Source organism: Sylvia atricapilla, chromosome 3 (genome assembly GCF_009819655.1).
Source record: "Sylvia atricapilla isolate bSylAtr1 chromosome 3, bSylAtr1.pri, whole genome shotgun sequence".
Taxonomy (NCBI): Eukaryota; Metazoa; Chordata; class Aves; order Passeriformes; family Sylviidae; genus Sylvia; species Sylvia atricapilla.
Window position 1 is genome coordinate 1,777,552 of NC_089142.1, and position 17,881 is coordinate 1,795,432.

At 53.6% G+C, this 17,881-nt stretch overlaps 1 protein-coding gene across 4 annotated transcripts in view; it reads left to right on the forward strand.

Annotated features, from left to right (window-relative positions):
• Nucleotides 1-16,572, forward strand: part of EXTL3 (exostosin like glycosyltransferase 3) — a 114,103-nt gene extending 97,531 nt beyond the window's left edge. For all 4 annotated transcript variants that reach the window (XM_066314585.1, XM_066314586.1, XM_066314587.1 and 1 more), the window contains 4 exons: nt 10,230-10,357; nt 14,401-14,545; nt 14,995-15,123; nt 15,725-16,572. In XM_066314585.1, the coding sequence (XP_066170682.1) occupies nt 10,230-10,357; nt 14,401-14,545; nt 14,995-15,123; nt 15,725-15,934 (612 nt within the window). In that variant the 3' untranslated portion in view covers nt 15,935-16,572. The remainder of the gene's footprint in view (nt 1-10,229; nt 10,358-14,400; nt 14,546-14,994; nt 15,124-15,724) is intronic.
• Nucleotides 16,573-17,881: the final 1,309 nt, after the last annotated feature.

Here is a 17,881-nt window from a genome sequence, read left to right on the forward strand (position 1 = left end):
GAGTCTGGATTCATCCCAGCCACGAGTTGGGCAGTAATTATTAACTGCCTCTTGAAGGAAGCGTTTATTCCTCCTGGATTTCGTTGAACCAAGTGTGAAAAGCCTTGGGATAAATCAAGCTTTGAAGGACACAGCTTGAGTTTTCTGCAGGTAAAATAGGATTTAGCCAAGGATTCCAGCAATGAGGACCCAGAAACTGAAGTCTATGAGCAAAGGGAAATTCCTTAGAAACCCTCGTATCCAGGTTTGTCACTGGCTGGCTCTGCCACCTGGAGGGGAAATTTTGGGGAAGATGTCTCTCCCTTTATTTTAAATACCACATTCAGGAGGACATCCCAGCCCCGTCCTCTGCTCTTGGAGCTGATGGAAACTGCAGTTCTCAATGAATTGTGCTCCTGGAACAACAGGAGCAACGAGGGATAAAATGCCAATTTTAGGATCTTGGGGTGGGTACTGGGACAGTTCTTTTCTTCTAACGTTCCATAAAGGAGCTCTCATCCCTCCGTGATGGATTTGAGGGCAGCAAGCTGTCTTCATTTCCCCCAGGACTTCCCCAGTGAGATCTCAGCCTCCTCATCTCAGAGGAAGGCTTCTGGTCTGGAATCAACCTGGAAGCCAAAAGTGAGTTTATGTGCCTGAGTGCTTTATGGTTGCTGCTCCCAGCCACATAAACATTAATAAATCCACTGTCCTCTTCCCATCAAAACAATAACCTGCCTGCAAACTTGATGGCTCCTTGGCTCTGCTTGTATCAGAGTTTATATCCGAGGTTTTTTAGTAGCTGCTCAGTGAGTTATAGTCTGACTCCAATTCCTTCCTCCCTTGGCTGGGCTGTGGTGTTCATCTGGATGCCCTCAGACACAAATGTTTGCACTGAAGCTCTTGTAGGATGGGTCAGAGCAGCTTTTAAACGCTGGTACCATCTCTGAGCAGCATCCTTGAGTGTGATGCGTTCCAAAGAGTGAGATGCACCAATGTGAACAAACTCACAAATAATGGCACCTGCTCTGCCAGGTGTTTTGTTTTCCTGCTGTGGTGGAAATCCTGTCTGACAGATCCCGAGGAGGAACCTGCTGAAGAAGTAATTGCACAACAATACAGAGGATTTGCACTGACAAAAGCCTCTGGTAATTAAAGCAGCCGGGCTATCAGCCAAAGAGCAAAGTGTGGAAAGATAAGCTCTGCTTCACTTAGTGAGCAGAAAGGAGGTATTTCCAATAATCCCCTGGGATCACAGCCCTTGGATTTCCAGCACTCTGCTCCTCTCTGCCTCTCTGCTGTGCATTTCTGTGTCCCCAGGATGGAAGCTGCTGCGTTTCCTCCCGTGCCATGACCTGGAGCTGCACGGCTGCAGGCTTGGCAAAGGGAGGAGACCTCAGGGGTTCTCCTGAGCCCCCTCCTGACTCTTCCATCTCCTGTCTCACAGATGAGATGTGACAGCCCCTCTCAGATCCACCCCTGAGCTCCCAGTCCATTTGCTGCCAGACTTCTCAGCACGGGTCAGAGGACTGGCAATGTGCCTTTTCCAGGGAAATCAGAAGCGCAGGAATTAGCTGGTGATGGGCTGAGGGAGATCTGGGCTTTCATACTTCAGAAGTTTTGGAGTTTTGCTTGTTTATTGAAATCAGGGAGTTGCAGTCTGTGAGTGGTTCTTGGGCTCTTGTGTGGCTGTTCTGGGCTCTCGTTTGGCTCTTCCAGGGATAACAAGGAGCTTGTATCTGGCCTGACAGCTCGGAGTGCTCCACTGGGAGCACAGCTGGGAAGGTGAAGGAGGCAGGCAAACTGAGGATTTTTGCCAAAACCAGGCCAGGATTTCCCGGTCAGTTCCTTGTGCAGCTCTGCCCGGTGCCTGGTGCAGTGACAGCTTCCCTGCAATTCCCAGAACAGATCCAGGAGATGGGAGCCAGTTCAGAGCCGTGGTCACTCCAACCTGATGTGCTCCTCAGGCTCTCTGTGCTCCAGGGATCTGCCAGCCAAACTCCTGCTGGATCCCAGGGGAGGGTGGGATCTGTTCACTGACTGCACCCATCCATTCCTGAGCTGTTGGTGTTTACCAGTCTGGGAAGTTTTTTGTGTTTTACCTGATATTACAAAGTGGGTTTGGTACAGGCAGTGTGAGCAAGGTGTCCCCATTTCATCAGAACAACCTTTGTGATTGTCGAAATGGCCACTAAAGCAGCCAAGGGGTGTTTGGAGAGGAAGAAGACGGGCAGAAGATGAAGTTCAGAGTTGACAAATAACAGTGTAATCCATGCTGGGGACACTCCTGCTGCCATCCACTGTCTCCATGGGGTGTTTCAGCTCTGGCACCTGGGACTGTGTCTAGGCTGGGCAGAATTCCACTGGGATTTTCAGGCCTTGAATACCCAGACAAGGTTTTCCAAGTGGAAAACAGGTTCACCCAGCTGCACCTTGAGAGAGCATTGATAAAAAACCGTGACATCTGTCAGGACACCACATGTGGCACTGCTGAGGCACCTCCAATTCCGGGTTCAGTTTGGGGCTCCTTGTGGCAAGAGGGACATTGAGGGGCTGGAGCATGTCCAGGGAAGGGAACAGAGCTGGGGAAGGGGCTGGAGCACCAGGAGAGGCTGAGGGAGCTGGGAAAGGGGCTCATCCTGGAGAAAACGAGGCTCAGGGGGGACCTTGTGGCTCTGCACAACTCCCTGACAGGAGGGGACAGCCAGGGGATGTTGGGCTCTGCTCCCAGGGAACAGGGACAGGAGGAGAGGGAACAGCCTCAAACTGTGCCAGGGTTGGTTCAGGTTGGACATCAGGAGGGATTTCTCCATGGAAAGGGTGGTCAGGCATTGATTGGAACTGCCCAGGGCAGTGCTGGAGTCCCCATCCCTGGAGGTGTTTTTAAAACATGGATGTGCCGGGTGTGGATCGTGGGTTAATGATTGGATTTGATCACCTTTGATCTCTCCAGCCTTAACGATTCTGCGGTTCCATGATCACACCTTGGGAATTGCCTGCTCTACTGCAAAAAAACCCCCCATCAAACTAAAAATCTGGGCTATCAGTATCAAAACTCTCAAAAGAGCGAGCTCTTTCTTCTTGAAATGACTTTTCTTGGCTTCACAGCAAACAGCAGCTCATAAATCTGGCTCGTGATCCCAGCCCTGCCAGTGGAAGTTGGATCATGAGCTTTGCACTCCGCAGTTTTTCCCCGCGAGCTTTCATGGAAAGCACACACAGGAATTTCAGGGAGTTGAGAAGGGAATGAGCTGCAGCAGTGGAAGTATTGGAACATGACAGCGTGTTATCTCAGGGACCTTCTCTGAGCCAAATAATTACAACTAATTGTAAAATAAATCTAATTGGACAACCAGCTCCGTGTGCATCTCTAATTGCACAGCCACTAACACAACAACACACAGAGAATAAAAATAAGTCTCTGCATCCCTTTAATGTTAAAACGAGCATCCTTCTCCTTTCGTTTCTCCGGGACGATGCGACAGCTGCTCCTGTATGAAAATGAATAAATAATCAGTTTTATTTGTATCTCAAGCTGTTTTCTCCTCTCAGAGACGAGCCATCCACTGATCTCAGCTGAGGAGTTTAAAGGGAGACCAAGTGTTTGCACGTTTTCTGTGCGTGGACACAGCATCAGTTTAAAAAAAGCTTTTCCGTGGTGTCTTCCTGTGTGGTTTTGTTCTCAGCAGGGGATAATTTATGCCCGGGTTTTATGTTGCATTATTTAATTACACGTATTTTTAAAATGCATCTGTTTTGCCAATTTATATTCAGCGTGCGCTGCCTTTTGGATGGCTTTGGAGCTAAATACCCTTCTCATACCTCTGGAGATGAGTCTTAAAATAGTCTATAAATCCTTTTAATTCAGATTTTGAAAATGCTTCAAGTTGGACGTAGCAAAGCTGGAGGTTCAGGGCATAAAGGAGGGGCTGTGGCTGTTTCAAGGTGAAGAGAGAGGAGCAGGGAATAATTAATACACCAGAAAGGGAATAACAGCAACTTCCTGATCCATCTTTACAAGGGAGGATTAAAGGGAAAACAAGAAGGTGAAGAATTGCCAGGGGAAACCACTGTGCAAACCAGGGACAGCTCCTCAGGCAATGCATGACAGAGGAAACATCCTGCTAAAAGTGTCAGGTTTGGGGTGGGTGCTCAGATAAATTGGATATTTTTGGTGCCGTCAAATCAAACAAGGGAAGCAGATTCCTGAGGATTTCTATGGGATGGGTGAGGACTGATCCATCCCAGCACATCCTGGGACTCATCCAGCCCTGGATCAAAGCGGGGAGCCAGCTGTGAATGCTGAGGATGGTTGGTGGGGAGAGACCAGTCATGAGAGGAGCACATCCCCTGGATGCAGGAGGATCCAGGCATCTCCCTCAGGATGGCCCTGGATGTGGTAACAGGGCTGCTTTGGAAGCTGAGGTCCCAGCCATTCCCATTTATGGAGATACCAGGATCCGAGGGTGTTAACCCCAGGGAAACACCCAAATATCACTGTCCTAACAAACACTTGGAAGCTGAGGTCGCAGCCATTCCCATTTATGGATATATCAGGATCCGAGGGTGTTAACCCCAGGGAAACACCCAAATATCACTGTCCTAATAACCACCTCAAAGCTGCTTTTTGTGCGTCTGCCGTTTCGCCTCTGCGTCCCGAGTTTTGTTAAACATCCGTTATCACAAACACGGCCAAAAGAACATCTTATTTTTTAATTTTTTTTTTTTTAACAAGCTGCCAGCCTGCTCAGATCTGGCAGCGTGTCTGGGAGGAGCTTTGACACCCTGCTCACACACAGTGTCAAAGTGCAGGGCAGCAATTCCTGCTGGATTTGCGGCTCATCGGGAGCTGCCACAAACGCCCCGGAGTCCCGCCTTGTGCCAGACTCATTTCCTTGAGTTTTTGGGTCCGTGTTGGGAAAAAGAGCATGGTTTTGGGGAGGAAAGGCATCCTCCCTGGGGCTTGGCTCTGGTGGAAATGCCATGCTGGCATCCCATCCCCTCCCTCCCCATGCAGCTCTGGCAACGCGTCGTATCGAGTGAGGCCAGATTATTTCAGTTCCCATGCAGTGAAGAACTCCTGGCTGAGCCAAAGGCCTGCATCTGTGCTCTTGGCTTTGGAAAGCAGGATGCTGGCCAGTAGGAGCTGGATGGATTTGTGTCCTCCTGAGGGTTTTCTCGTGGTGGGAGTTCAGGTTGGCAGGAGGGAAAAGGTTCTGCGTGGGCAGGGCGGAACACCAGCGCCGCTGGGTGTGAGGCTGCTCTTGGAAATCTTCAATAAGCACCACCGTGGTTGTCCTTGGTAGGGGCAGCCAAGCAGTTTTGAGGTCTGGGCTGAGAGCCACGGTGATCCTGCCAGATTTTGTGGAGCAGCTCAGCTTGCCCAGAACAGGTAGTGATAAAACACTGAGAAAATCGAGTTTAAAATGTGGTCGTGGTTAGACTCGTGGGATTTACTCCAATGTCATCTCGCTGGGAATGTGCTGCAGAGATTTTGGGTGATGACAGCAGCTCCTTCGGCTTCTCCTTGGCACCTGTCCTGGCAGAGAGCTTGGCTGCTTGTCACAGCCCAGGATCGGCCTCTTCTCTCCTTCCGTGAAAATGAGGCAGAGCTCAGAGACATCAGGATCAAAGTCATCTTTAGCAAAGGGAACCTCAGGTCTGAAGTCTCCATATGGAGCCTTACCCAGTGCCAGAATTCCTGCTGTAGCCAGGATGTTGAGAGAATCACAGAACCCATTCAGGCTGGAAAAGTCCTTCAGGGCCGTCGAGTCCAACCTGTGACCGATCCCCACCTTGTCACCAGCCCAGGGCTCTGAGTGCCACATCCAGTCATTCCTTGGACACCTCCAGGGATGGGGGGATCCAAACCTCCCTGGGCAGCCCCTTCCAGTGCCCAGCCACCCTTTCCATGAAGAAATTCCTCCTCTTTGCCCAGCCGGAGGCTGTGTGGTTTGTCTCTGTCTGACAGCCCACATTCATTGTTCAGCTCGGTGCAAACTCCTTCTGACAGCTTCACTTCCAAAAAATCACCCAGCTCCCAGGAGGATGCTGTTTGGTGGGACCAGGCAGAGTTGGTGTCTTCCTCGTGCCCATCTCTGGGTGCTTCTGCAGAGCAGCGAGTGCCAGTCTGATCTCACACCTTGGAGCGGCAATGGAGTCGGCCGTGGTAATAAAGGATGGGATTTATTCTGTTTATGGATCTTTCCTCCTTCCGGGGTGTCTTGTAAATAATCCCAGCACTTGTGCACGATGTGTAGAGGGAAGGGACCCTCAGTGGAAGGTGGTTCTCAGTCTGGGGGTCTCAAGTGCTGATCCGGGCAACTTTCCTAATCAAAAGATGTCTGGATTTGGCCAAACCAGGAGTTGAAATTAAATGTGTTGTGACAGGGAGGCTTCAGGGATACTTGGAACTCATTGTTCCCTTTTCCTAGAGTTTGCCATCTCCCAGAGTCCTCCAACAGAGCCCTCCCTGACCTCTATTAAGCCTAGATAGGTTAGTTTTTAATTGATTCCTTTCCCGCACGTGCACTTGGGAGAGCTGGAGAGGCCCTGGGTTCCTGTGTGCTGCAGAAAGGAGGATGGGAGGTGCTCAGCTGGGAACGAGGATGTGGGCAGGGTGGACATCATCACCTCCCAGATGTGGCAGTCCTGGAGGGCTGGGGACAATGGTGGCACCTCTGCAGCCAAGTTCCAAGGCTGGGCTGGTCAGACTGGTCCCTCCCATGATCTGGGAGATGCGTTTTCCCTTTCCTGCAGGGAGAGGATCTGAGTCCTGCCTGTTCATCAGCAAAGCAAAAGGAACATGCGGTGTCTCCACCCCACCCTGCTCTCCTCCCCCAGCACATTTGGGTAGAATTTCTCATCTTTGGCAACGGTGGAAACAGATCCTTTTCCTGAGAGCTCCTTCTGTGCCCCCAGATTATCCAGCTCTCCTAAGGGCATCCTTCAGCCTTTTTTCCCCTCACTGATGTGAGCAGTGAGGCACCCGGGTTCTTGCAGAGTTTGCTCTTTGCCCAGGAATCAATCCAGTTCACTTAAGTTGAGCTGTCAAAACTTCTCCAAGGGCACAGGCATTCCTCATGTTCTCACCATCAAAATTACACGTGACACTTCATTTAAAGCTTAAGCGTGAAGCCTCACTAGCGAGGAGATTGCTGGAAGGTATTGATTTCGCTGTGGGGTTTTTTTGTGTTTATGTATAAAAACGCATTTTAAAGTATTGGTAAAAGGAGGTTATTTCTGGGCAGGCTCTGGATTTATGCCCTGGTTTAGTTTTCTCTCGGGTTTTTTAAGATCCATTTGTCCAGTGAGTGACAAAACGCTGGGAGGAAATGGACATTGTGGAGTTGTGGGGTTTTATGTTCCTTGAGTCAAACAAATCCCATGTTGTGGCACTGAATCACCTGGAACTGATTTTCCAAAAGGAGAAGAAGCTTCTGCTGTGGTCTGTTGGGTGCTTGGAGGCGTTTTAGGCGGCTCCAAACTTTGCAAACTCCCAGGACGTTCACGGTTTTGAGCTCTGGGCCATTCAGCTCATGGCAAAGGGTTTTAAAGAGAATTACTCCCAACCAAAAGTCAAAAATAACCATAATAAGGCAAGCGGGGCACAGTCTGGGCTGATTTTGAGTCTGGACCCACCACTGGTGCTCTGCTGGGTCTTTGGAGCCCTCATTGTGAGGGGTGGTGGGTTTTTGGTGAGGGGCTGGGGTCTCTCTTGTTCTCTGGCTGATTTTGTGTCCTCCTCACTGTTTGAATCTCCTCGGGATGGAGAACTGCTGGCTCCTCATTCTGCCAGAGCCTTTCAGCTTTGCTGAGGGGGCAACACCTTTCCTTGGGTTTTGACAGGGACTCCTCCTGGCTGGAGACCATTAAGGAGCAAAGCTATGGCAGAAATGGTCATTAAAGTGATGGAAGGGTGGGAGAGACATTGAGACCTCAGTGTCTGAGAAAGGACAGAGAGAGGGCTGTCCTCTGGTTGTGGCACCTCTGGGCTCCTCTGAGGGGTGAGACCCACCCAGGGCAGGGCGTGGGAGATGAAGGGAGATGATTCCTGAGGAGTTGATGATTCCTGAGTCCAGGGCTGATGTTGGAGAGGGAACATGGCAGAGGAAAGGGGGATTCTCCCAGGTGGAGACAGGATCTCCTGCCACAGATCTCCCAGTGACAGCTCCACTGCCCTGCAGCACACAGGAGGCTCATGCTGAGGATTCCAGAATGGTTTGGGTGGGAAGGAACCTTAAAGCCCATCCTGTTCCACCTCCTGCCATGGGCAGGGACATCTCCATCTGTCCCAGGCTGCTCCCAGCCCTGTCCAGCCTGGCCTTGGACACTTCCAGGGATCCAGGAGCAGCCACAGCTTCTCTGGGAATTCTATTCCAGAGCCTCACCACCCTGACAGCAATAATTTCTTCCCAATATCCCATCTATCTCTGCCCTCTGGCAGTGGGAAGCCATTCCCTGTGTCCTGTCCCTCCATCCCTTGTCCCCAGTCCCTCTCCAGCTCTCCTGGAGCCCCTTTAGGCTCTGGAAGGGGCTCTGGGCTCTCCCTGGAGCCTTCCCTTCTCCAGGCTGGACTCACTCCAGCAGATCCATGTCCCTCCTGTGCCGAGGACCCCAGAGCTGAACACAGAGTGTGGAGTCGCCTCCTCCTGCTTCCCTCCTCACCCCATTCCCACCCCCATTCCTGCATCCTCTTTTCCAGCACTTCCCAGGCAGAGAAGAACGCCCTGGGAGCATCTGCTGGCTCTGGACAACCCTTCAGCCAGGCCAAACACTCAGCTGAGTTTTGTGATGCTTCCCCACCTTGGGAAGGAGCGGGATCAGAAATTCCTGTGCCGACATTGTCCCTGCGTTTTTCCACGTCCTAATGAAACCACAGAGCTCCCAGAGGTGGGAATGCTGCCAGCTTTTCCATAGCCCAGAGCTGCCCAGTTTGCCCACCTGCAGTAAATTGTTGGTGATTTTGATGGCTCTTCAGTGAGACATTCAAGTGTTCCTGCCGAATATTCCATTCCCCTGGAGCTATGGGCAGATGAAAGCTCCAAAGGCTGGATTTCCATGGGAATTGAATCATCCCAGCTGCCACGCAGATCCTGATACAAATATTTCCACTGTTAATGGTTTCAGCGTGGCCTTTTTTTGGTGGGATCAAATGTAATCTTATTTAATGGAGTTCTATTGCCTCGATGCTTTGGTCTTTTCACCAGGCTGGGCTTAATTTCCAACTGGAGGCTGCTCAGAGCAGAGGCAGGGAAACGGCTGGAGGGGATTGAGTGGGGTGGGAAATGTGGGATGGACGGAGTGACTTTGGATCAGCCAGGAGAGGCTGGAAGTGCCAGAGCAGGGGAAAGGATCCAGGGTGGATGAAGCTGTCAGGAATGGTGTGAAACTGTGCCAAGGAGGGTTAGGCTGGATATCAGGGAAAGGTTCTTCCCCAGAGGGTGTCAGGCACTGGAACAGCTCCCCAGGGAATGGTGACATTCCCGAGGCTGCCAGAGCTCCAGGAGCGTTTGGACGACAGGGTGGGATTGTTGGGGTGTGTCTGTGCAGGGCCAGGGCTTGGATGGGACGATCCTGGTGTGTTCCTTCCACCTTGTTGTGGTTTGAAAACAAACCAAGTGAGAGGCTCTAAGTCAGAAAATACAATTTAATGAGACGAAAATGAAAATAAAATAAAATAAAATAAAATAAATGCAACAATACAAAAAGAAAAACCACCAACAGAGTCAGAACACACCCTGATCAGAGTGATGGAAGCAGTCTCCAGGTGAGGTGCTCTTCCTGAAGCAGTGATCCCATAGAAAGGTCTGGTAGCTCCGGTCCTCTGGGAATCCAGTGGGTGAGGGCTGCTTCTACTGTCCCAAATCCCAGTTTATATCCAGGTGAGAATGCTTGGCTCCTCCCCATGGGCGGAGCATCTCCCAATGGGATGATGAGTCACACAGGAGCTCCTTGATGGCCCATTAAAGAGAGATAACACCCGGAGGGAGTTGTCTGTAAGGCATTGATGGGCCATGAACTGAAGATGGTGATAGAATACATCCTAAACCACAACCCAGGACACAGCTCCACGATTCTATTCCGTGATTCTTGGAAGAGGGAGAAAATCCAGTAGGATTTTACCGCCTGGGGCCGAGGGGAATTGCTGGAGCGAGGCCGACTCTTTGTGCCTTCAGGGGCACCACAGCTGGCCCCCAAACCCCCAGCCCGGGCCCCACAGCCCCACAAAGGTCTCTCCCACCCCGCAGGTCGTGCGCACGGAGAAGAACAGCCTCAACAACCGTTTCCTGCCCTGGGACGAGATCGAGACCGAGGCCATCCTGTCCATCGACGACGACGCGCACCTGCGCCACGACGAGATCATGTTCGGCTTCCGGTGAGCTCCTGCCCACGGGCTGCTCCTCCCCACGGCCAGGGGCACAGTTAGGGCTGGCACGTCCCTTCCCTGGCCTTCCCAGCCCCGTTTCTGGGAGAAACACTCATGGCTGGGGTGAGGAACCTGATCCCGGGTTTTGCAGGGAATCCCATTTCCCCACGCTTGTTAACCCAGCTCCTTCGGCTTCTGCTGTGCTGAGAATGGTCCCTGGATGGTTTTAAGGCTCGTGGCTTCCTAGGGTGGGCAGAGCCTGGAGGACAAATCCAAGAGGCCGTTGCACTCCATCCATGAGCCAGAGGGAAGGAAGGGTGACGCTCACTTGGTGGTGGTGGTGGCTGTCACCCTCTGCCCCGTGTGACATTGGGGTGTGACACCTCTCCGGGCGTTTTCTCCTGCAGGGCAGGCGAAGGCAGATGTCACCCAGCAAAGGCAGGTGCTGGCTGCTCTCACTCCCACCCCCTCTCTGCTCCAGCACCCAGTTTTCCCTTGGCTTTTCCCTGCCAGAAGCTCCCTGATCACGGGAATGAGGGGGCTCCTGCTGGAGGAGGTTTGTGCCAGCTGCTCCTGCAGCTCCTGCAGCCAAAGCTCCCTCCCTGCTGGGGAGTGAGAGCGGCACAAGGAGCAGGGACTGCGATTCCCAGTTGGAGAACATCCAGCAGCCGGCCAGGGATGGGAGATGGGGACCAAAACCTGCTTGGGAGGAGGATTAAAAGGCACAGAACGCCTGGGAACCCACCAGGCTCCCTCAGAGAGATGAGAAACGAGGTGTGCGAGGGATTAAAGTGCAGGAGGAGGCGTCAGGATTCCTGGCTTCTCTTCCCTGCCCCATTCCAGGCTCTTTATCCGAACTGGGCGGTTTTCTCCCCTTTTTTGGTCTCTGTTTTCTTTTGCCTGGCCCAGGTTTTGCTGATCAGCCCTGGAGAGCATCAGCCAAAGGTTCTAAGTGCCCTGTGTTATTCTCACTCATGTCCCTGCTTACAGACACCCTGTTCCCACAAAGCCTCCCTGTGTTAACACATTCCCAGGAACCGCTGGAGTCTTGGCACTGCAGCGAACCTCTGCCCACAGCAACTGTGCTTTGTCAAAACTTTGCTCCAGGCTTTGATTCTTGGGGCCAAAAGTGTCACTTTTCCCTGTTTGCCACTCCAGGAGGGAGCTGCAGGCAGCTCTGTGGGCACCCCAGAACGATTCTGCAGAGACATCCTGATTTTTGGGGCTGAGCTGGGAAGGAAAAAGCTCAGTCACATTCGTAGGAAAGCGAAGATGTGGGAGAAGTGAAAGGGAATAACTGATTTTGACTTTCAGCTTCCCTAAACAATTTACAGGAGCTGCAGCAAACAAGTGCTGGGGGGAGGATAGAGCCAGGGAAGCTGCTGGTGGTGTTAATTCCTCGGGATTATCCTGGGAGTTTCGTTAATTGGAGTGGAGGACTGAGCAACAAACACGTCTGTGCTCCATGAGGAAACTCAGGGAATCTCAGGGTCTCCTCAGCTGCTCTCCTCCTGTAGCTCTCCAGAACAGAGCTTGTGGGAGAAACTCACATCCAAATGGGAGGATAAAAACTCCCAAAATGGCACTTTCTGCCCAGTTTTGTGGCTGGGAAGAAGGGAAAACCCTTCTGTGTGCACAGGGAGTTCTCTCCTGCAGTCTGGAGTCACAGCTTGGGCACTGAGCAGCAGGGAGGGGGGACTGAACGATCCAAAGGAAGCCAGCACCCCTGCCTGTGGAAGCTGGATTTGTTTCCCAGCTGAGGCATCAGGCACTGACTTTTCCCTTAATTATTCCTGCCAGTGTTGCAGCTCTCCTGGGGGATTTCTCCGGAGGAGCGTGAGCTGCAGATGAGAGCAGAACATTAAGCAATCCCACGCTCCGCATGCAAAATTCAGGATTTCATTCCCCAGGCTGGACTGTGAACACGTGTCAGGGTGAGGGAGGCACTCAGAGGGCCCTGGAGGATTTTCCTGTATGGCCAGAGCCCAGGAAACTGCAGTTTGGGATGAGGAGCCGCAATTTGGGATGAGGAGCTGCAGTTTGGGATGAGGAGCCGAAATTTAGGATGAGGAGACGCAGTTTGGGATGAGGAGCTGCAGTTTGGGATGAGGAGCTGCAGTTTGGGATGAGGAGCTGCAGTTTGGGATGAGGAGCCGCAGTTTGGGATGAGGAGACGCAGAATTTGGGATGAGGAGCTGCACAGTTCGGGATGAGGAGCCGAAATTTAGGATGAGGAGACGCAGTTTGGGATGAGGAGCTGCAGTTTGGGATGAGGAGCTGCAGTTTGGGATGAGGAGCTGCAGTTTGGGATGAGGAGCTGCACAGTTCGGGATGAGGAGCTGCACAGTTTGGGATGAGGAGCCGAAATTTAGGATGAGGAGACGCAGTTTGGGATGAGGAGCTGCAGAATTTGGGATGAGGAGCTGCACAGTTTGGGATGAGGAGCTGCAGAATTTGGGATGAGGAGCTGCAGAATTCGGAATGAGGAGCCGAAATTTAGGATGAGGAGACGCAGTTTGGGATGAGGAGCTGCAGAATTTGGGATGAGGAGGTGCAGTTGGGGATGAGGAGCTGCAGTTTGGGATGAGAGGCTGCACAGTTTGGGATGAGGAGCTGCAGTTTGGGATGAGGAGCCGCAGAATTTGGGATGAGGAGCTGCACAGTTCGGGATGAGGAGCCGAAATTTAGGATGAGGAGACGCAGTTTGGGATGAGGAGCTGCACAGTTTGGGATGAGGGGCTGCACATTTTGGGATGAGGAGCTGCAGAATTTGGGATGAGGAGCTGCACAGTTTGGGATGAGGAGCTGCAGAATTTGGGATGAGGAGCTGCAGAATTCGGAATGAGGAGCCGAAATTTAGGATGAGGAGACGCAGTTTGGGATGAGGAGACGCAGTTTGGGATGAGGAGCTGCAGTTTGGGATGAGGAGCTGCACAGTTTGGGATGAGGGGCTGCACATTTTGGGATGAGGAGCTGCAGAATTTGGGATGAGGAGCTGCAGTTGGGGATGAGGAGCTGCAGTTTGGGATGAGGAGCTGCAGTTTGGGATGAGGAGCTGCAGTTTGGGATGAGGAGCTGCACAGTTTGGGATGAGGAGCTGCACAGTTTGGGATGAGGAGCCGCAGTTTGGGATGAGGAGCTGCAGTTTGGGATGAGGAGCCGCAATTTGGGATGAGGAGCCGCAGTTTGGGATGAGGAGCTGCAGTTTGGGATGAGGAGCTGCACAGTTTGGGATGAGGAGCTGCACAGTTTGGGATGAGGAGCCGCAGTTTGGGATGAGGAGCTGCAGTTTGGGATGAGGAGCCGCAATTTGGGATGAGGAGCCGCAGTTTGGGATGAGGAGCTGCAGTTTGGGATGAGGAGCTGCAGTTTGGGATGAGGAGCTGCAGTTTGGGATGAGGAGCTGCAGTTTGGGATGAGGAGCTGCACAGTTCGGGATGAGGAGCCGAAATTTGGGATGAGGTGCCACAGTTTGGGATGAGGAGCCGCAGTTTGGGATGAGGAGCTGCACAATTTGGCAATCCAGGTCTTCCTCGGGGGACACCAGGGCCTTCAGCATCTCAGCAGCTTCTCACAGAATTATGGAATTACGGAATTTCCAGAGTCCTGGAGTGGTTTGGGTGGGAAGGGACCTCACAGCTCATCCAGTCCCACATTCCACTGCCCCAGGGTGCTCCAAGCCCCATCCAACCTGGTTGTGAAGCTTTCCTTAAGAGAGGTTGATGTTATCTTGGCTTTACTGAGCTGCTGGGAGATGGAAAGTCCCAGGGATTTGGGGAAAAGGCCAGATGATGTCGGGCTCCTCCCAGGCTGAGCCTGGGCTGCTCTGGCCTTAGTTTTCTTTCAAACCTCCAGAACAGCCCTAATGAGCTACAAAACCCCTAATTTATGGATCAGGAGCCCTTTCCCTGTGCACAGGCAGCTCGGTTGTGCTCTAGGACAGAGTTTTCCTGTTTGTCCTTCGGGCATTCCTTGGATTAGCAGCTGCCAAACTCCTTTATGCACAGACCCCTCCCTCCAGGTCTGTGTCTCACGGAGCTCTTTGTTTGCAGGGTGTGGAGGGAGGCCAGGGATCGCATCGTGGGATTCCCGGGGCGATACCACGCCTGGGACATCCCCCACCAGTCCTGGCTCTACAACTCCAACTACTCCTGCGAGCTCTCCATGGTGCTCACTGGTGCTGCCTTCTTCCACAAGGTGAGACCTCCCCGGGGCTGCTCCTGCCCACAGCCACCTCAGCTGCAGCTCTGGGGGTCGTGGTTGTTCAAGGACAAACAGGGGAGGTCTCTCTGCCCCTTTCCCCCTCACTGTCTCCAAGCACGGCCAGAACCTGCTCCTGAGTGTGTCGGGAAGGGTGTCCAGTGGCTGTTCCTGCTGGGCTGACCCCACAGCAGCAGAGAGCAGGGTCTGAGGGGCTGGATCCCCCATTCCTCAGTTTCTGAGGTTCCAGGAGAGGGTGGTGGCTGGGGGGGATTTGCTGCTGCTGTGGCCACAGCGGATCTTGGAGCGGGATTAACTCCGTTATGGGAAACATCCCCACTGGGATCCTTGAGTTTTGAGTCAGACACATCCCAAACGTGTCCCTGTGTGCCATCCCAAATGTCACCCGTGGAGCCCCTGGAGAACCTGTGCCTGTCCCCCTGCAGTACTACGCCTACCTGTACTCCTACGTGATGCCCCAGGCCATCCGGGACATGGTGGACGAGTACATCAACTGCGAGGACATCGCCATGAACTTCCTGGTGTCCCACCTGACCAGGAAACCTCCCATCAAGGTAAAGACAGCGGCTTGTCCCAGGAGAAGCTGTGCTTGGGAAGTGAGAGGTGTCTGCTCCGGGGAAATCCGGCTTCAGTGGGAAAGCTCGGCCTTTGGAATCAGCCAAATCCCTGCCACGGAGCAGGAGAACTGAGATTTGACACTACAGGGCTCCATCAGGCTGAATTCCCTGTCTGGTGAAAGGTTGGGAGAGTTGGGGACATTCACCTGGAGAAGGGAAGGCTCCAGGGAGAGCTCAGAGCTCCTTCCAGAGCCTAAAGGGGCTCCAGGAGAGCTGGAGAGGGACTGAGGACAAGGGATGGAGGGACACAGGGAATGGCTTCCCACTGTCAGAGGGCGGGGATAGATGGGATATTGGGAAGGAATTGTTGGCTATGAGGATGGGGAGATCCTGGAATAGAATTCCCAGAGAAGCTGTGGCTGCCCCTGGATCCCTGGCAGTGTCCAAGGCCAGGCTGGATCAACCTGGGACAGTGGAAGATGTCCCTGCCCGTGGCAGGAGTGATGAGCTTTGAGCTGCCTTCCAGCTCGATCCGTGCTGAGATTCCCCCGGCAGTGCCCCGGGCTGTGTGGCACTGACCCCTCTGTCCCCCCGGCAGGTGACCTCGCGCTGGACCTTCCGCTGCCCCGGCTGCCCCCAGGCGCTTTCCCACGACGATTCCCACTTCCACGAGCGGCACAAGTGCATCAACTTCTTTGTGAAGGTGTACGGGTACATGCCCCTGCTCTACACCCAGTTCCGCGTCGACTCGGTCCTCTTCAAGACCCGCCTGCCCCACGACAAGACCAAATGCTTCAAGTTCATCTAGGAATGGCAGCAGCTGGACATTCCCGGCTCCCAGCTGCGGCCGGAGGCGGGAGAGGCCGGCACGGGGCTGGTTTGTTGGGGCTGTGAGTGCAAAAGGCCGTTTGCCGTGGACTCCGGCCCTGCTCCTGCCGAAAACGGGACAGCCTGGATTGGGATGGGCACTTCCCTCCTTCCCTGTGCTCCCACAGCGGCTCACAGGGAATGGGATCCCGTGTAAGGACTCACCCAGACAGGGAATGGGATCCTGTGAGGACTCACCCAGACAGGGAATGGGATCCCGTGTAAGGACTCACCCAGACAGGGAATGGGATCCTGTGAGGACTCACCCAGACAGGGAATGGGATCCCGTGTAAGGACTCACCCAGACAGGGAATGGGATCCTGTGTAAGGACTCACCTGGACAGGGAATGGGATCCCATGGCTCCTTTGTAAGGACTCACCCAGACAGGGAATGGGATCCCGTGTAAGGACTCACCCAGACAGGGAATGGGATCCCATGGCTCCTGGAAGGACACTCCCCCGGATCGTACACTGAGGAATGGCTCGCTGGCCTCTGGCTCTGCCCCTTCGCTAGCCAAGGGCAGCCGTTCTTTTTAATTATAATTATTGTTATTTAAAATGAAAGTGTTTTAGATTTGCCGCGTGAGGCACTTTTTTTGTTTTCTTTTCCCTCTCCCCACCCCGTTTCCCCTCTGGACCCTTCAGCCCATCCCAGGGGACTGTAGCAAGGCCAGGCTGGAGGTGTCTGGGCACAGCTTGTCACCACTGCTGTCCCCATCCTTCCTGCCATGGCACAGCCCTTCCCACCCGGCTTCTCTTGCCCCGTGGCTGCTACTGAGGCCTCTCAGGTGTCCCCTGGTGAGGAGCCCTTTGCTCTGCTCCCCACGCTGAGCCCCTGGGGAGGGGCAGGGTTGGCCTGGATTTGGTTCCAGGCTCCAGTTCTGGCCCTGCTCTCTTCCCCTGCTGCAGCCCCGGGGGTTCAGCTGCTGTCTCAGTGTCTTTTCCCACCTCGTCCTGCTGATCCCCTGAAGCCAGGCAGCGTGTTTGGGGCTTAGGGGAGATCCACCTCAGCACAGCCAGGGCTGGGGGAGCTCCAGGCTCTGGAGGCTCTGACCCTGCTCACTTGGGTGAGTGCTCAGCCCAGCCTGGGGGTGCCAGAGCTGCAATCCCAGAGCTGCAATCCCAGAGCTGCAATTCCAGTTCCTGCTCTGCCCCATCCCAGAGCACACCCGTGTCTGTTTGCTGTGGGCCTCAGCTGCCTTAACCCCAGCCCATCCTCACGCCCTGGCTTTGGGCTGTGTCCATTAATCCCAGCAGGAGCTTCCCGGTGTGTGATCCCAATGAGGGATCACATTGACAGCGTGGGTTTGGAGCTGTTCCTCTCCCCCAGAGCAAAATGCTGTCACAGCCGTGGGCACCCACAGGAGGGAAGGGCACAGCCTGGCCCTCATGTGGTGTTCTCCCTCAGCACATCCCAGATGTTTGTGAGCAGCCTGGAGAAGCTCTTGCTGTGTAAGTGGGAAGGTGACACTTGTGCGGTCACCTCGATGTCCCTGGTTTTCCTGGATGTCACCCCTGGTGTGTGGGATGTCACAGGGATGGTCCAGCAGCAGCTCCTGGGCTCATTCCCAAGGTCAGCCCTGTCCATGTTCCTCCTGCATCACATTTTGGGGCCTCTCCAGACTCCTCTCCCCAGCTTTTCCTGTCAGCACTGACACTTCCTCCGTGGGAACGGGAGGGAAGGAGCAGCCTGTTCCCAGCAGAGCCCGTGGCCCGTGCCTTCACCAGCACCACTGAGCACAGCAAAACACGGATCAAGGAATCTTCTCCTGTGTTTTTGTTCCCCTTTCCATTCCCTTCTTGTGTCGACATCAGATGCCCAAAAAGCAGCACACAAAGTCTCACAGTCTACTTAGAAATGCCATGGAAGGTTCTGCGAGGCCCTGAA